Genomic DNA, 16,712 nt, shown 5'->3' with positions numbered 1-16,712 from the left:
ACCTCCCATTCACTGTGCAGCCCAGTGCAGTCTACTTTCGCCTCCAGCACCCAAGGACAGAAATACTCCTGAAAAAATCGCTAATTATTCTCATGTTGCTAAAACCCAAGGATATCCTTTAGGCTTCATCTTTCTTGGTCCTTTCAACAATGTAGCAGCTACCGTCACCCTCCTTAAAAATTTGTTCCCTTGCTATCGGTTTTATTTTCTCATGATTTTCCTTATACTGTCTGGTTATGCCTGAAGTCTCTTTGGCAGTTCACATTTCTTTCACCCACTTGTTACACCTCCAACTTTAGTGTGCAAAGAACCCCTAAAGTGTTTGTTAGAAACGCTACCAAGGGCTTCTCAGTAGGAAAGGGGTGTGAACAAGCAAACTGTGCACGGAGGCCCTAGTGGGACTCAGGATGCTTGAATGTTTAACATGCCCAACCCACAGGATTCAGAGGCTACTCATCCTCAGATTACACTCTGGAAAATACCCCCAAAGTGTTGGTAATCCTTAGAGTACCACCCTGGGTCCTCAGTCAACTTAATAATCAATCTTTCAATCTACACACTCTACGTGACTTATCATTCACAAAGCTTTACAATTATAATGTACATGCTACTGAATTCCAAACTGCTACCTCCTACCCGAATCTCTCTCCTAACCACCAGATCTATAACACCCAAATGACTAGCTGACATTTCTACTTGCTTAGATACCCAAAACTCAATTTATCTTCCCCTATCCCTCCCAAATCTCTCTTCCCTGTATTCCCTCACACTCCACAGACTGAAACTAGGGTGCCGTCTGTATTTTCTGCCTCATTCACTCATTCTACTAATCTACCTCTTGGTCTACGTCCTAAATATTGCCCAAATACTCTCTAAATATGCCACAAAAAGTAGAAGACTCAAGGCCCATTTCTAAACTGCTCTTTAACAGACTAGTTTGAAGAAACATAGCTTATTTTATTTAAGTTTATTATTTATTTTTTTAGTAATCTCTACACTGAATGTGGAGCTCCAACTCATGACCCCAAGATCAACAGTCACATGCTCTTCTGACTAAGCCAGCCAGGTGCCCCAGTTTGAAGAAACATAAACATGCGTGAAGCTAGCATCATTTTGATAATCCCTCTAAAACAATGTTTTCTACATTTTAAGAAAGGACAGAATAAAAATATTTTAGTGATATAAACTATTTTAGTAATAGTATGAATAATAATTATATATTGGACCACCTAGACCCAGTATATAAAATATATATAATATATAATATATGATATAACTAGAACAGAGATTCTCTATGTGAAGACTCTGTTTTAACAATGAATGATATGGGGGTGCCTGGCTGGCTCAGTTGGAGGAACATCTGACTCTTGACCCTCAGGTCATGAGATCCCATGTTTGGTGTAGAAATTACTTAAAAATAAATAAATAGAACTTAAAAAAAAAAAAAAGGACAATGAATGATATAGACAATCCTCTTATCTAGAACTTAAGGCAAACAAATTCTACTAATTACTAATTATATATTAGTTACACATTGTAAGAACAGAAGCAAAAAACTGCCTTGGTTATGTTGTTGGTCATATCAAACTTAAAATTCTATATATAATATGGATATTAAATAAAATCTTATAATCCAGAAACCTGGTTAGGTCAGAAAAGGGAAGGCCTCATTCAATTGCTAAACTCTTAAGCTGAAAGACATTCAACTGACAAAATACTAAAATAATTAAAATACAGTCTCATCTACTTGCTCCTCAAATGAATGTACATCCACCAAAGTCATAAAACTAGCTTACTAGGTTCCTCAAAGCTTTTTTTGGAGGCTAACTTAAAATTTTAGTTCTTTACCTAGAGAACATCTCTTATATACCATGCATGTCATTATAACCCTCATAATGAAACCTCAGTGGAATCTTAAATTCTTATTACTAAGTGAAAAAAGCCAATCTGAGAAGGCTATATACTGTATATGACATTCTAGATAAGGTAAAACTATGGAAATCACTGGTTGCCAGGGGTTGGGATGGAGGGATAAATAGGCAGACCACAGAGGATTTTTATTTAGAACAGTGAAAATACTTGGGGTTTTTTGTTGTTTATTTTTGTTTTTATTTATTTATTTTAATTTTAAGTATGCTCCACGCCCAACATGGGGCTTGAACTCATGACCCTGAGACTAACAGTCATGTGCTCCATAGACTGAGCCAGCCATAAGACCCATGACAGTGTAAATACTTTGCATGATATGATAGTGATGAATAAATGTCATTATAAATTTGTCTAGAGTGAATCCTAACTTAATGTCTTTGGGTGATAATAGTGTGGTCAAAAGAGATTCATCAACTGTAACAAATGTACCATTCTGGTGGGGGACGTTAGCAGTGGGGTTGACTGTGCATGTGTGTGGGCAGAGGGTAAATATGGGACCTCTGTGCTATCCATTCAATTTTTCTGTAAAACTAAAACTCCTCTAAAAAGTCAATTAAGTGACACCTGAGTGGCTCAGTTGGTTATAAGCATCTGACTTCAGCACAGGTCATGATCTCAGGGTCCTGGGATGCATCTGACTTCAGCACAGGTCATGATCTCAGGGTCCTGGGATGCAGTCCCACATCAGGCTCCCTGCTCAGCGGGGAGCCTGCTTCTCCATTTGTCCTCTCCCTCTGCCCCTATCATGCCCATGCTCATGCTCTCATTCTCCCTTTCCCAAATAAATAAATGTTTTTTAAATAAATAAATAAGTCTATTAAAAAAACCCAAAAAAACAAAAAACCTAAGGGCAGCTCAGTCGTTAAGTGGCTGCCTCTGGCTCGGGTCATGATCCCAGGGTTCTGGGATTGAGTCCTGTATCGGGCTCTCTGCTCGTTTGTAGAGTCTGTTTCTGCCTCACCCACTCCCCCTGCTTGTGTTCCCTCTCTCATTGTGTCTGTCAAATAAATAAAATCTTTTAAAAAGTAAGGTAAAATAAAATAAAAAATTTTAAAAACCCTCAATGGTTACCATCACAATTTCCTGATCACCAAAACTTTAAATATTTATTTATATTATATATTCAATATTTATATTAAAAGCTAAAGGCATTATGCTAATGTGTTATGATTTATAAAGTCAGGCATAATACATTATCAGACTATGCAAACCTGGCATTTGGTAAGAATTTACATCACAAAGAAATTAATGCTGAAGGCCTAACTAGAGAAATTCTAACACACATCATGCCCTTTGTAGCCAAAAATGGAAAAGCCTCATCTGCCTGAGCAACTTTCTAACTAAAAAATTTAGCTGAATCAAAGACCAGGTAAAGGTCCATATGATGAGGAGCCTAAATTATCCACCCAATTCAGAGAATGAGTAAAACCAAAATATTGAGAAAGGCCTAGGGCCCATCCTAAGGAAATTTTTTTCTGAATGCACAGGCTTCCTTTATTATAGAAATGGTCTCAAAACACCAAACTGATGTTAATGAAGTCAATCAGCTATCATATAAATACATCTCCATGAAATTATTATACTAGTATACATTTATCTATCAAGTTTTCTTGGTAGACGAAGTAGTTTATTATTAAATATATACGTAACATATAATAATCTTATCTTGAACTCTGTACATATTTGACAAGCAAAGTCATTAAGAAAAACTACTTCATATGAAATTAAAATTATATCTCTTAATTTTCTGATATCTTCAACATTTTCATAAATCCTTCTAGAAAAAAGCAGTGGTTTAATTTTCTAAAACCTTAGTTACTTGTAACCTTAAACCTAATTAAGTTACCAAATCTCAAAATCAGTTTTAGACTGTAAGAGGATTTCACTAAATGTAAATTACTTTTTAAAATAGTTAGCAAATAAACTGCATACATTCAGAAATGAAAAATTAAATCATTCAAAACAACACTGTAATTGTTATTAAAACAAAACCTTACTTGTCTGGGTTTTTCACTCTGAATGTTGCATTAAGCGCTTTTAACCTGGAATCTGCCTGGAAAAAATAATTTATTCACTTAATACAATTACATTTCAGGTTACAAATCCAAACAGTTTTACTTTTCCTTTAGAAGATGCTCGAGTACAGTTTTCTTCATATCATTTGTGTCAAACACATTAAACATATCTAAAAGAAAAAGGCTTAGTAGTTATTTTTGAAAACACTACAAAAACAATGTTTTAATAAAATGAATACATGGCATTCAATGGTATCAAAGTAAAACAATTACAAACATCAACACACTAACAGATATATATATATATATACCTCTCCATTACCACATGTCAGAAAAAGTCATGAGAGAAAAGTAGTTTACCTTTCTCTAAATCAAGAAAAGCAATGATAAACTAAATAAAACTACTGCTCTAAAGCACATCCATTACTGCAGGTCGTTCCCAGATGGAATCCAAATCAAATACACACTGGTTTTTTCACTGTCATGATCGGTATCTTAAAAAAGAAATATGGAAATACCTGAACTAAATACTGTACACTAAAGTAAAACAAGATGACATCAAATTAGTTTTTATCTGGCTGATAGAAAATGTCACAAGACAACACAACTTTTCAACTATCTTTTTTTGCTAACTTTTTAACTATTTTTATTTATTTTAAATAACTGCTCTCAAAGGAGGAACAGAGGGATCAGCACTAAGCAATAACTGAATTCTATAAAATGTACACTTAATATATCCAAATCCTATCTAAGTTCTCACAAAGAAAAGAAGAGAAGAGGAAAAGGAAAAGGAAAGAAGAGGAAAATGAAAATGAAAGGAGAGAAAAGGAAAAAAAACACTGAATTACTTTTCTGACCAGGCACAGAAACTATAGAATTCAAAAGAGTTGGCTCAATCAAAAATTAATTTTATAATATAGCTGGAAACTTACAATCAGCTTGAAAATTTCACATTACTCCAATTTCCAACCAACAATTACATATACTCTCAAATTAATAAAATAAGACAAAACCAATTCTAGGGCTCCCCAAATTACTTGGCTTAGAAAATAAAAAACAAATGCAACAAATACGTTACTCCACAAACTAAGCCTCTCTTAGAACTTCAGACTACAAGTTATTCAAAAAGCTATCATGAGTATATATAGATACTTAATTTATCACTGATTTCTGGGGATCCTCTTATCTCTAAAATCAGTATTTCACCAATTCTGGACCTTTCTCACTTCTTAGGGGCAAACAAGCTAGTGCATGTGAAAGTCCTTATATATATATGTACCTATTAATTTAAGGCATATATCACGCCCTTCTGTTCTACTAACTAATTAAAATAACTAAATACCAAAGTGTTGAAGACTCTATATTTACATACAAACGTGATTCTTTAAATGAGGATGAAATTACATTAAAACTATGAGGAAAGAAGGATATTTTCATTTGTACTTTTCCTGGAATCTCAAATTCTTAAGAACACCAATTTATTTTTTACTTTTAATGTCAACAATTTACCAATTTAGAAGTCATATAGAATGTTAAATATCACCACCCTAAACTTTGCTTACCCATCAACCGGTCAGGTCAGTTCCATGAGAACATCCAACTCAGTATGCTTACCATTTCGCAAGATTCCACAAGATTTCAGAAGTTGCCTAAAATGTCCCCAAAGCCAGATCTCGTAAAATACACCTGGACTACTTCAAACCACACAGCTTACCAACCCTCTTTCAGAATCCCCATTAAATATCTAAAGAAGCCCCTGACCCATCACTGTTTCATACCATCTTCTTTTATCTCCTTTAAAACAACACAACTTGGAATCGTTAGTTGTTCACTTGTCTCAACTATCCACTAGAATAGAAGAGTCATTTTAAAAAGCACATTGCGCACAGTGCCCCTGGGAACTGCACAACGACAGCCCCAACAATACTTCCATCTCCTGTGCTCTCTACTGTACCCCCAGGGCCTCACAAAGCCTGCACAAGACAAACACGCTGAATGAAAAATAACCCAACCATTCTCCAGCCCCAAGTTCCTACCTTACTTCCCATGTTCTCCTTCAGTCCCCACTTCCTCCCCTTTCCCGGTTCCTATTCCATATTTTACCTTACATGTCCTGGATCTTGTCTTCCCCTGGGTGACTTCATTTTCTGATTCTTCTCTTCCCCAAAATGTTGCCTAGCTACCCACCACCCCCAGCTTGGGCCTCTCTCACGTTCCTCTTCAATGGCTCCCAGCTTGACTCCACTGCAGGTTTCTTATTCCTGTCTCGGCTCTAATGTTCTCTCTTCAACCATGTGACCCAATTTATCCAGGACAGTCCTGGTTTATGCTTACTGTCCTAGACTCATTATTAATAGTGCCCCTTTTCACTCTTGAAAGTGTCCCCATTTGGACAATAAATTTTACGGTCATCTATCTCCAAATAATCTCTGGAAAAAAATCTCTGCTGTCATACTCTTTAACAAAGATTATCTATAACTATTTTAAAGTATCTTATTTATATGTTAATCTAATGTCTCCAACTACTAAAATATAAGCTCCATAAGAACATGGGAGTTTATGAAGGTTTCCAGCTCATCCGCTACTGTTTCCACAGCACCTGGCAAAGCACCTGACACTCTGCAGGCACCCGGTATTTATCACAACGGCTCTCTCGACATTTCTCTGTAATACACAGATTAGCAGGGATCTTAAAAAATCCAGATTGGGACACCAGCAGCCTGTACTCCAAGCAACAAAGAGGGTTCTGGGTTCCTCTGAGTCAATGTAAATTCATGTAAGGTTTGGGTATATGGATGACACTTTCTTGTAAGTAACTTACTGAGTTAATAGGAGTTAGAAGAGTACTACTTTATACTAAAGTAACTAGTTTATATGTTCATTACTCTAGAAAAGCTCTTTGCTCTCCTTTCACTAAATTGGTTAACACAAATTTTTATATATATATTCAAGACAAAAATGCCAATATAATGCAGGGATGAAAAGAGTTGCTGCTCATGTTTATATTAAATAGAGCAGTGATAAAAAAGAAACTAGATTTTTGGGGTGCCTGGGCAGCTCAGTCAGTTAAGTGATGGACTCTTAATTTCAACTCAGGTCACAATCTCAGGGTCATGAGACTCAGTCCCGCATCAGGCTCCACACTCAAGAGAGTCTGTTAGAGATTCTTTCCCTCTCCCTTTATCCCACTACTATTCTTTCTTTCTCAAATAAATAAATAAAATCTTAATTAAAAAAAAAGAAAAGAGACTTATATAATTATCTTCCTGAGTATAGTAATTACTCTAAAATGATTTAAGATAATATTAATCTAGTAGGCCAAAACTAAAATTAAACAAACATGTGTGAAAAAAGGAAAATCAGGGGCATCTGGGTGGCTCAGTCAGTTAAGCATCTGCCTTTGGCTCAGGTCCTGGTCTCAGGGTCTAAAGCCCCATGTTGGGCTTCCTGTCTACAGGGAGTCTGCTTCTCCTTTTCCCTCTGCCCCTTCCCTGCTCTCTCTATCTCTAAAATAAATAAAATCTTTAGTCAAAAAAAAAAAAAAGGAAATTAAAAATAATGAAAATTTAAGTAAGCTGACGTTTAAATTTGATTGACAATCCAAAAACCAAGGGCCAAAGTCAAATACCCTCTCCTTTTTTTTTTTGAAGTAGGCTCCACACCCAGCACGGAGCCCAGTGCGGGGCCTAAACCTACAACCCGGAGATGAAGACCTGAGCTGAGATCCAGAATCAGACACTTAACTGACTAAGCCACCCAGATGCCTCATAACATCAAATATTCTTATAAAATATAAACATTTGGTTTGATTCAGAACAATCTCACTTTCACAGACTAGTTTCCAATACTCCCTTTACCAACCATTTTTACATGCAATTTATAACAAAAAGGAGAGGTAATATGGGATGGTAACAAGTATGCACATGAACCTTACATACATGCACGCATGCATGTATATATGTGTGAGATGGTCTAAAAAAGATTCCATTTCACTGATGAAAGGACTTAAAACAAGAACCAGCCACAACAAAACAAGAATACAGCAGGATACAAGGATTTCCAAACTCTCTTCATATATCTTATTTCTGTTCCATATCATTAAAGTCTGACTTTTCCGTGCTCGCTTCGGCAGCACATATACTAAAGTCTGACTTTTCCAATTATTAACATCACGCATAAAGTATTACCTTTCAAAGTGAAAAGTGAAACTAAGGTTTCACCATAAGGCAACCCAAATAGAAATATTTTAACTCTTAAATAGCACCTATCAGAAGATTCAATGCACTAAATACACAGCACAATCTATATAGATGAAGAAATTCAAGGGCTCTCTCAGGGTCACCAAAGTCATGGCCAAATACTGGGTTCAAAGACAAAGAACTGCTAACTAGTTACTAAACTAATGACTAAATCTGTGACTGTTACATAAAGAGAAGTCACCAAAACCATTGTTTTACTTTTCTCTTTTTCTTAATATTAGATCCTAACATCTTAGACTAGTTCTCAGAAAACCTATCAAAATAAAAACATTTTTTTTAAAGTTTTGAGTTATCTCAAATTCAACTCTAAATTAAAATTCCAATATTCTGAGTGCCATAAAGTAACAAATTATAGCCAAGAAAATTCTAATTTTTTCATGATTCATTGGAATCAGGTTATGATATAGTTAGATACTCGATTATATTTTCCATGCACAAATTTTATCTTCCTAGTTTTTTGCGTTAAATTTCAAATACCTAACTGCCAATACAAAAATCTCTAAGAGGTATTTTCATAACTACTGTAAAGACATTTTGTTCTTGTTGTCTAGACCTAGAATTATCATTTCATTTGTTCATCATTCTATATATCCTATCAATTTACATTACATTTTTCTACTTACCTGTTCAGTTTACACAAGAGATAAAAACTTTCGAAAATTTGCCAACAACCTGTGTTTACACTACTTTTGGAGCCAACAGGGAGAGCAGACAGGAGTCAGGGTGGCCTCACACCATACCATGCTTTTCAATTTTTAGACAGTAATTTCATCCCCAAGGACAAATTATAATGGCTAAATCTGAAAAGCTGTATCACTAGCAGACACTAATTGAAAATGACTCATATGCCCACTCAAAACTGACCACCATGTCCCAGCAGACAGAAGCATGACATTTGGCTCATCTTTTAGTCTGCTATGATTAGGAATGCCAAGCTCAATTCTTCAGAAGTGTCTTTCCTATCTGATAAAAAAGAGCAAGTAAGTGGGCAAGAAATGTGAGTGGCAGTGGTAAAGGCAGAGAGGGTTAAGGAAAAAAAAACAAGATACAATGCCTATGGGCATAGTGTGGGAAAAATCTACGACTTATGTCTAAATTACTGATTCAGGGGCACCTGGGTGGCTCAGTGGGTTAAAGCCTCTGCCTTCGGCTCGGGTTATGATCCCAGGGTTCTGGGATCGAGCCCTGCATCGGGCTCTCTGCTCAGCGGGGGGCCTGCTTCCTCCTCTCTCTGTCTGCCTCTCTGCCTGCTTGTGACCTGTCTGTCAAATAAATAAATAAATAAATAAATAAAAATCTTAAATTACTGATTCAAAACATTCTTTCCCAACAGAATGAAATTCATAAATATGCCCACTCTAGACTCATCAATAATAAAATTATGCAAATCCAAAGGGAATTCACAGTGTTTCTTTGAAAACCCTCCTAATGATATTAGAAGCAAAGTCTTTTCCCAACATTCACACATTCAATAAGTATCAAATATCCACTAAGTGCATGGCATTATGCTTGGAATTGTAAAGGAACTTGTCAAACTATTTCATACAAATATTCTTACCTTCAGTTGAAACCCAGTTTCATTCACGGTCTCCTTCCAGTTACCTTCCTAAAAATTAAAGTTAATTTTAGGAATCATTGCAAAATAAAACCACCTATAAAGAATACTCCAAATTAAATAAAGTATCTATTATTCTGTTCTTTCAGGGAAGATGGGAGAAAGGTTCAAAAAAAGAATCCATTTCAAAATTAAGCATATAATCGAGAGTCCAAAAGATTACCAAAAGACAGACCCAAGATTTTATAAATCTGGGCTTCAAAAAACTAAAGACTAATTTTGATATCATTTAAGTGATGCCAGAAAGTACTGTCTTTAGTATCTCTAAGTATAAAAATGTCAGCTGAATTGGGGATGGTATGTGCTATGGTTAGTGCTGTGAAGAGTGTAAACCTGGCGATTCACAGACCTGTACCCCTGGGGCTAATAATACATTATATGTTTACAAAAAAAATTAAAAAATTATTTTTAAAAATGTCAGCTGAGTGATGTAACCTAATAATTTTAAAAATCAAAATGAACTGAAAAACATGAATAAATGTATATTAAAGCTGCTGCAAAGAGATACCTAAGCCTAAGGATTCTACAGTTTAAAAGGAAAAAAAATGAATTTTTTTAAAAGACTAATAAATAAAAGAAAAATACCTGTGTTAAAAACAAATAGAAGATTTTGTCTCTACAAAGGATGGGATGCGAGGCAACTCTCAAGAGAAAGTTTTCCAAGCCAATCCGTCGTCTTTCCACAAAATCAGGGTCCATGTTGTCAGCGGAGAGTTTATGCCAAACGAATTCTGCCTAGGTAAACAAAACGGTCATGAAGAACAGTCTCAGCACTCTCTAATTCTGAACTACACTGCTGTTTCATTTCTTACCCTTTTTTCTGGTAGAGGTGGCACAACAATATGGGGATAGTAAACTAAAAGGTAGTTTCTCAACAATTCAAATTCACTATACCGCCTCCACAGTGAGTCTGTTAGGACACTTTGACCATCAGTATGTTCAACTGACCTGAAAAGGAACAGAATAAGACCTCTATTACTTTTTTTAAAAATACAAATTCAACCACACAACCTCCACCAAGATTTGTAACTCCATTTACTAAATGCTTACGAACAAGGCACTCAGTGAAGAACTTTTCATGTAGTATCTTTTTTAATCCTCCTAACCAGCCTGTGAAGCATAGATTATTAACTCCATGCTATAGATGAGAAAGTAGCTACTGCTCCTACAATCACAGAGATCTCTAGATAAAGCACTCAAATCTATCTGATTCCAAAGCCCTTACTCCTAACCACTTTCCCTTCTGCTACAGAAAACCTATCTGAATTCCAGAGAAATAATTATTTTAAGCACATACTAAAAGTCTCAATGTACAATAATTCAGTTAATGTATAGTAATTGATTTTACAATAGGGTAAAATCTGGCTTAACTACGGTTTCATTTAATAAAAAGTATTTTTAATTACATTTCTGCCACAATGAAACAACATTCATGCTAAAGACCAAGACACCGCAAAGACCTTGATTCAAAGTTATAAAGAAATCAGATGCATCCATGTACCAGGAAATATCTTCAAAGGCAAAATGTTAACTCTGAAAGAGTGGGGGGGAGGGGGAGATGTAAAAATTCATTTCTAGTCTTATCTTTAACATAGAGAGCTGTAAGCAATGCCATATAAAAGTTCCACTTATAGTTGGGGAGAAGTTTAGGTAAAATCACACCAAAGATATTTGAAGTCAGTTTGGTGGCACCTGGGTGGCTCAGTGAGTTAAAGCCTCTGCCTTCGGCTCAGGTCATGATCCCAGGGTCCTGGGATCGATCCCCCCATCAGGGCTCTCTGCTCAGTGGGGAGCTTGCTTCCCCCCCCTCTCTCTCTGCCTGCCTCTCTGCCTACTTGTAGTCTCTGTCAAATAAATAAATAAAATCTTAAAAAAAAAAATTTCTACTAGTATAATCATTCTTAGAGAGCATTAGTCTTCTAAACATTATTGGGACCTTCCTACTTTCTAACTGGTTGCTTAACAGTAACTTTCAGGCCCTCCAAGAAGTGCACATATCACCGCAATGTTCATGTGTATACTAGGGCATAAAGGCACAGAAGCTAAAAATCCGTCTTGGAATAAAGTAGTTTTAAGAAAGTATATACATCATGTCATGCTCAGCACAATAGATGTTCAGTGTTTTTATCATTTATATATTAGGTCTGCCACTAAATTTTATCATTGCATATAAGTAAAAAAGAAACAAAACAGGAAATTCAAATGTACAAATGGCACCCATGGCAAAAACACAAATTATCAAATCATAATTCATCTTAAAGAGTTAATCCACTGGGATGCCTGGGTGGCTAAGTTGGTTAAGCAGCTACCTCTGCTTAAGGTCATGATCCTGGGATCCTGGGATGGAGTTCCACATCAGGCTCCTTGCTCAGTGGGGAGCTTGCTTCTCTCTCTGCCTCTGCTTGCCACTCTGCCTGCTTGTGCTCTCTGACAAATAAATAAAATCTTAAAATAACATAAAAATTTTTAAAAATTAAGGGGCACCTGGGTGGCTCAGCGGGTTAAGCCTCTGACTTCAGCTCAGGTCATGATCTCAGAGGCGCCTGGGATCGAGCCCCACATTGGGCTCTCTGCTCAGCCCCTCTCTCTGCCTACTAATCTGCCTACTTGTGATTTCTGTCTCTGTCAAATAAAATAAAATCTTTAAAAAAAAATACTATTAAAATTTTTAAAAATTAAAAAAAGAGTTAACCCAAACATTAGCTATGACTAATACTATTCCAATTCAGATTCTCAGACTTTAGCTTAAAAAATATGTGGGTTAATATCAAGTTTCAAATTATTCAAAATCATTACCAACAGAACCTACTTCTTGCTATCAACAGATTAATGTAGATTATTAATATAGCCTTTAAGAAATAGACCTACAAGGCTGTTAGTAGACCTGCTTAAGGGGCACCCAGGTGGCTCAGCCAGTTAGGCATCTGCCTTCGGCTCAGGTCATGATCCCAGGGTCCTGGGATCAAGCCCCGCATCAGGCTCCCTGCTCCACAAGAGGCCTGTTTCTCCCTATCCTTCTGCCCTCCGCTCCCCCTGCTCATACACTCTCTCTCCCTCTCTCTCTCTGTCAAGTAAATAAATAAAAATCTTTGAAAAAAGAAAGAAAGAAGACCTGATTAAGTTTGTTGTTTTTTTTTTTTAAGGCCATTTAAGGCCAAGTCTAGCTTTTGGAGACTGACTAAACACATAGGAGAGACTTAGGAGAGACCTAAAACTGACACATTTATCCACTCATTTAACAACTATTTAATAGCATATACCCAGTTTTACATGCAACATTTAATGCTCAGAAGGGACTATATCATTAGCCCCATTTTATGAATCAGAAAACTTCATACTGCTCCTAAACCATCAATTCTGAAAGAGGCATATTCTTATCTACTTTAAAAGAGTTCTTATTCTATGAACGAAAAACCAAAAATCTCTAGAGAAATTAAAAACCAGTGACCCGGGGCGCCTGGGTGGCTCGGTTGTTAAGTATCTGCCTTTAGCTCAGGTAGTGGTTCTAGGGTCCTGTGATCAAGCCCTGTGTGGAAATTCCCTGCTCACAGGGAGTCTGCTTCTCCCTCACCCGTAGCCCCTCCCCCTGCTCATGTTCTCTCTCTCAAATAAATAAATAAAATCTTTTTTTAAAAAAATGAAATACAGGGGTGCCTGGGTGGCTCAGAGGGTTAGACCTATGCCTTCGTCTCGGGTCATGGTCTCAGGGTCTTGGGATCGAGCCCCGGGTCGGGCTCTCTGCTCGGCAGGGAGCCTGTTTCTCCCTCTCTCTCAGCCTGCTTGTGATCTCTCTCTCTCTCTGTCAAATGAATAAATAAAATCTTTTAAAAAAAAAAAAGAAATACAATTGTGAAAGTCAACCCAATAATCATTTTGTGTACCACACACTTACTGATGATCCACTTAAATATTCATTCAGAGTATAGCTATATTACTCAAATATGGACACTCCTAACTCCGAATTATAAATTATGATGCTCTATTCAGTTCAAAGTCAAAAGTAAACAACAATTAATTATTCTATTCAAATCAAGATTTCTCTTCCAGCGGTAAAAGTAATCAACAGTAAATTTCATTATTTATTTGGGTGATAAAATACTCACATACTAAAAATAAAAATATCCTTTTAAGTTTTATATTTAAGAACTTGCCGCATGTATAATTAATAATACTCTACTGCATAAGTGGAAGTTGCTAAGAGTAAATCTTAGAAGTTCCCATTATGAGAAAAAAAGTTTTGTAACTGTATGGTGACAGATGTTAGTTTATTAGACTTGTGATCACTTTACAATCTGTACAGATACTACAAGGTAGTGTTGTGTATCTGAAATTATCTTATGATGTTATAGGTCAATTTTACCTCATAGTAAAAAAAAAAAAATCAGGAAAAAATAATTTACTTAAAAATCTAAAGTTAACACTAATTTCTAAAGTATGATTTCTTTTTTTTTTAAGTAGCCAATTTAACTTAAATAAAAAGAAACGGCAACAAAACCCTCTAATGGGACCATATTTTTTTTTAATTACTTTAAAAATCTCTGTGAGGGGTGTCTGCTGGCTCAGTCAGCACAGCATGTGACTCTTGATCTCAGGGTTGTGAGCAAAGCCCCAGGGTTGTGAGCAAAGCTAGGTGAAGAGCCTACTTAATAAATAAATTAATTAATTTTGAAAAAATCTCTGTGATACACATATGTAGATACGTCACAAAATGACCTTATTTTGGTGGGGGGATGGATTAAACAGGTGATTATGGAGGGCACTTATTGTGATGAGCACTAGGCACTATATCGAACTGCTGAATCACTACATTGTACACCTGAAACTAATGTAACACTACATGTTCTATTACTTTATTTTACTGGCTATAAAAAATCTCATGTCTTTATTTTAACACAAAGCATTTCTGCTCAGTCTCACAGAGAGAAAAGAACTAGTTGGTATATAACCTTTATATAAACTGTAACTGGCAAAATACAGTCCTGTCTTGCCTTTCTCTAGGCAAAACAGTCTATCTCCTTTAACTTTTTCTTAATGAGATAAAAGACAATGTTTTTGGTGAATTTTAATTTTAAGATTTTATTTATTTGATGGAGAGAGACACAGTGAGAGACGGAACACAAGCAGGGGGAGGGGGAGAGGCAGAAGCGGGCTTCCTGCCTAGCAGGGAGCCCAATGCAGAGTTCAATCTCAGAACCCTGAGATCATGACCTTAGCTGAGCTACGCAGGTATCCTGAGTATTTTTTTGTTTTGTTTTTTGTTCTTTTTTTAAGATTTCATTTATTTATTTATTTGAGAGAGAGAGAAAGAGAGAGAGAAAGCATGAGAGGGGGAAGGTCAGAAGGGGAAGCAGGCTCCCCGCTGAACAGAGAGCCTGATACAGGGCTCAATCCCAAGACCCTGAGATCATGACCTGAGCCAAAGGCAGAGGCTTAACCCACTGAGCCACCCAGGTGCCCGCTCCGAGTTTTATTTCACAATTTACTCTTCAATTTTATCTGAGCCTAAAGTTCTAGTCTCAATCAATTCTTTCCTATGAGACAGCATTTAGACTGTCATTCTCTCCTCCTATACTTCTCTGCTAACCATCTTACCTACCTAAGTCCACTTCATACACACCTGGGAACCAGATCTCCTTTCCCAAAATCGCACAAGGACTATTATATCTAATGTGAAAATCTCCTCCAAAGCATGTATCAAGTAACATTTCAGATCCCAGAAGTATTCCACTAACCTTCTACAAAAAAAAAATATATGTGTGTGTGTGTGTGTGTGTGTGTGTGTGTGTGTGTATATATATATATAGAGAGAGAGAGAGAGAGCTACCAAGAGTACTATAGAAAAAGACACAACTGTTTAACTGTTAAAAAGTAAAGAAACAGGGCGCCTGGGTGGCTCAGTCAGTTGGGGCATCTGACTCTTGATTTCGGTTCAGGTCATGATCTCAGGGTTGAGACTCAGCCCCATGTCAGGCTCCACACTGAGTGTGGAACCTGCTTGGCATTCTCTCTCTCCTTCTTCCTCTGCCCCTCCCCACTCAGCATGCACACACTATCTCGCTCTCTTTGAAAACAAACAAAAAAACCCAAAACCTAAAAAGACAATGACTTATAAACAATTCCATTAAGCAACATAATTTGCATCAACAGCTACCAGACAAAGCTTTTTCTATCTAATTCTCATCACCCACCTTGTTTCAATGAGGTAAGCAGTATATGTTTCTTGCATGTTCATGGCATTTCTTCCAGTTCGCTTTTCTGCTTCTGAAACACTAATTTCTATCTTCTTCAACCAAAAATTATTTTCAGTCATCTGGACAAAAACAAATAGAAGAAGAACCACAAAACTTTTAAGACAGTATTCAAAAAGAAAAAAAACAGCTATTATAATAGAATCCATTGTTAGTACATATTTCAAGCAAATTTCTTCCGTTTCTTAAGTTGCTAGGGGTTACTAAATGACAGCAGCAAATGATATACGTCTCATTAGCAGCGTTTTGTAGCACACCAAACTTTTCCAAAAGCTATTTTAACATATATCACACAATTTAATTATTAAAACACAAACATTCTGTCTCAGTGACCAAGAATAAATCAATATAAAATGCCTAAGAAAAAAATCTAAAAACATTTTATATAAAGATGAATAATTCTCGATATTAAAATCTAATTTTTTTTTAAGATTTTATTTATTTATTTGAGAGAGAGACAGTGAGAGAGAACATGAGTGAGGCGAAGGTCAGAAGGAGAAGCAGATTCCCTATGGAGCTGGGAGCCCGATGTGGAACTCGATTCCGGGACTCCAGGATCATGACCTGAGCCGAAGGCAGTCGTCCAACCAACTGAGCCACTCAGGCACCCCTAAAATCTAATTTTTTGTTTTAATAAAGTTAAACC

At 36.3% G+C, this 16,712-nt stretch overlaps 1 protein-coding gene across 1 annotated transcript in view; it reads right to left on the bottom strand.

The window, feature by feature from the left end:
- The window catches only part of SNX4 (sorting nexin 4), a 67,354-nt gene that overhangs the window by 35,822 nt on the left and 14,820 nt on the right, over positions 1-16,712 (bottom strand). Inside the window, exons 2-6 of the mRNA XM_004745398.3 lie at positions 16,007-16,128; positions 10,631-10,766; positions 10,404-10,553; positions 9,762-9,809; positions 3,927-3,982 (exon numbers count right to left, since the gene is read on the bottom strand). Of these exons, the coding sequence (XP_004745455.1) occupies positions 3,927-3,982; positions 9,762-9,809; positions 10,404-10,553; positions 10,631-10,766; positions 16,007-16,128 (512 nt within the window). The remainder of the gene's footprint in view (positions 1-3,926; positions 3,983-9,761; positions 9,810-10,403; positions 10,554-10,630; positions 10,767-16,006; positions 16,129-16,712) is intronic.

Source organism: Mustela putorius, unplaced genomic scaffold (assembly GCF_011764305.1).
Source record: "Mustela putorius furo isolate JIRA1106 unplaced genomic scaffold, ASM1176430v1.1 tig00003834_pilon_pilon_pilon, whole genome shotgun sequence".
Lineage (NCBI taxonomy): Eukaryota > Metazoa > Chordata > Mammalia > Carnivora > Mustelidae > Mustela > Mustela putorius.
Note: the sequence above shows the minus strand (reverse complement) of the source record. Positions and strands in the feature narration are given on the sequence as shown.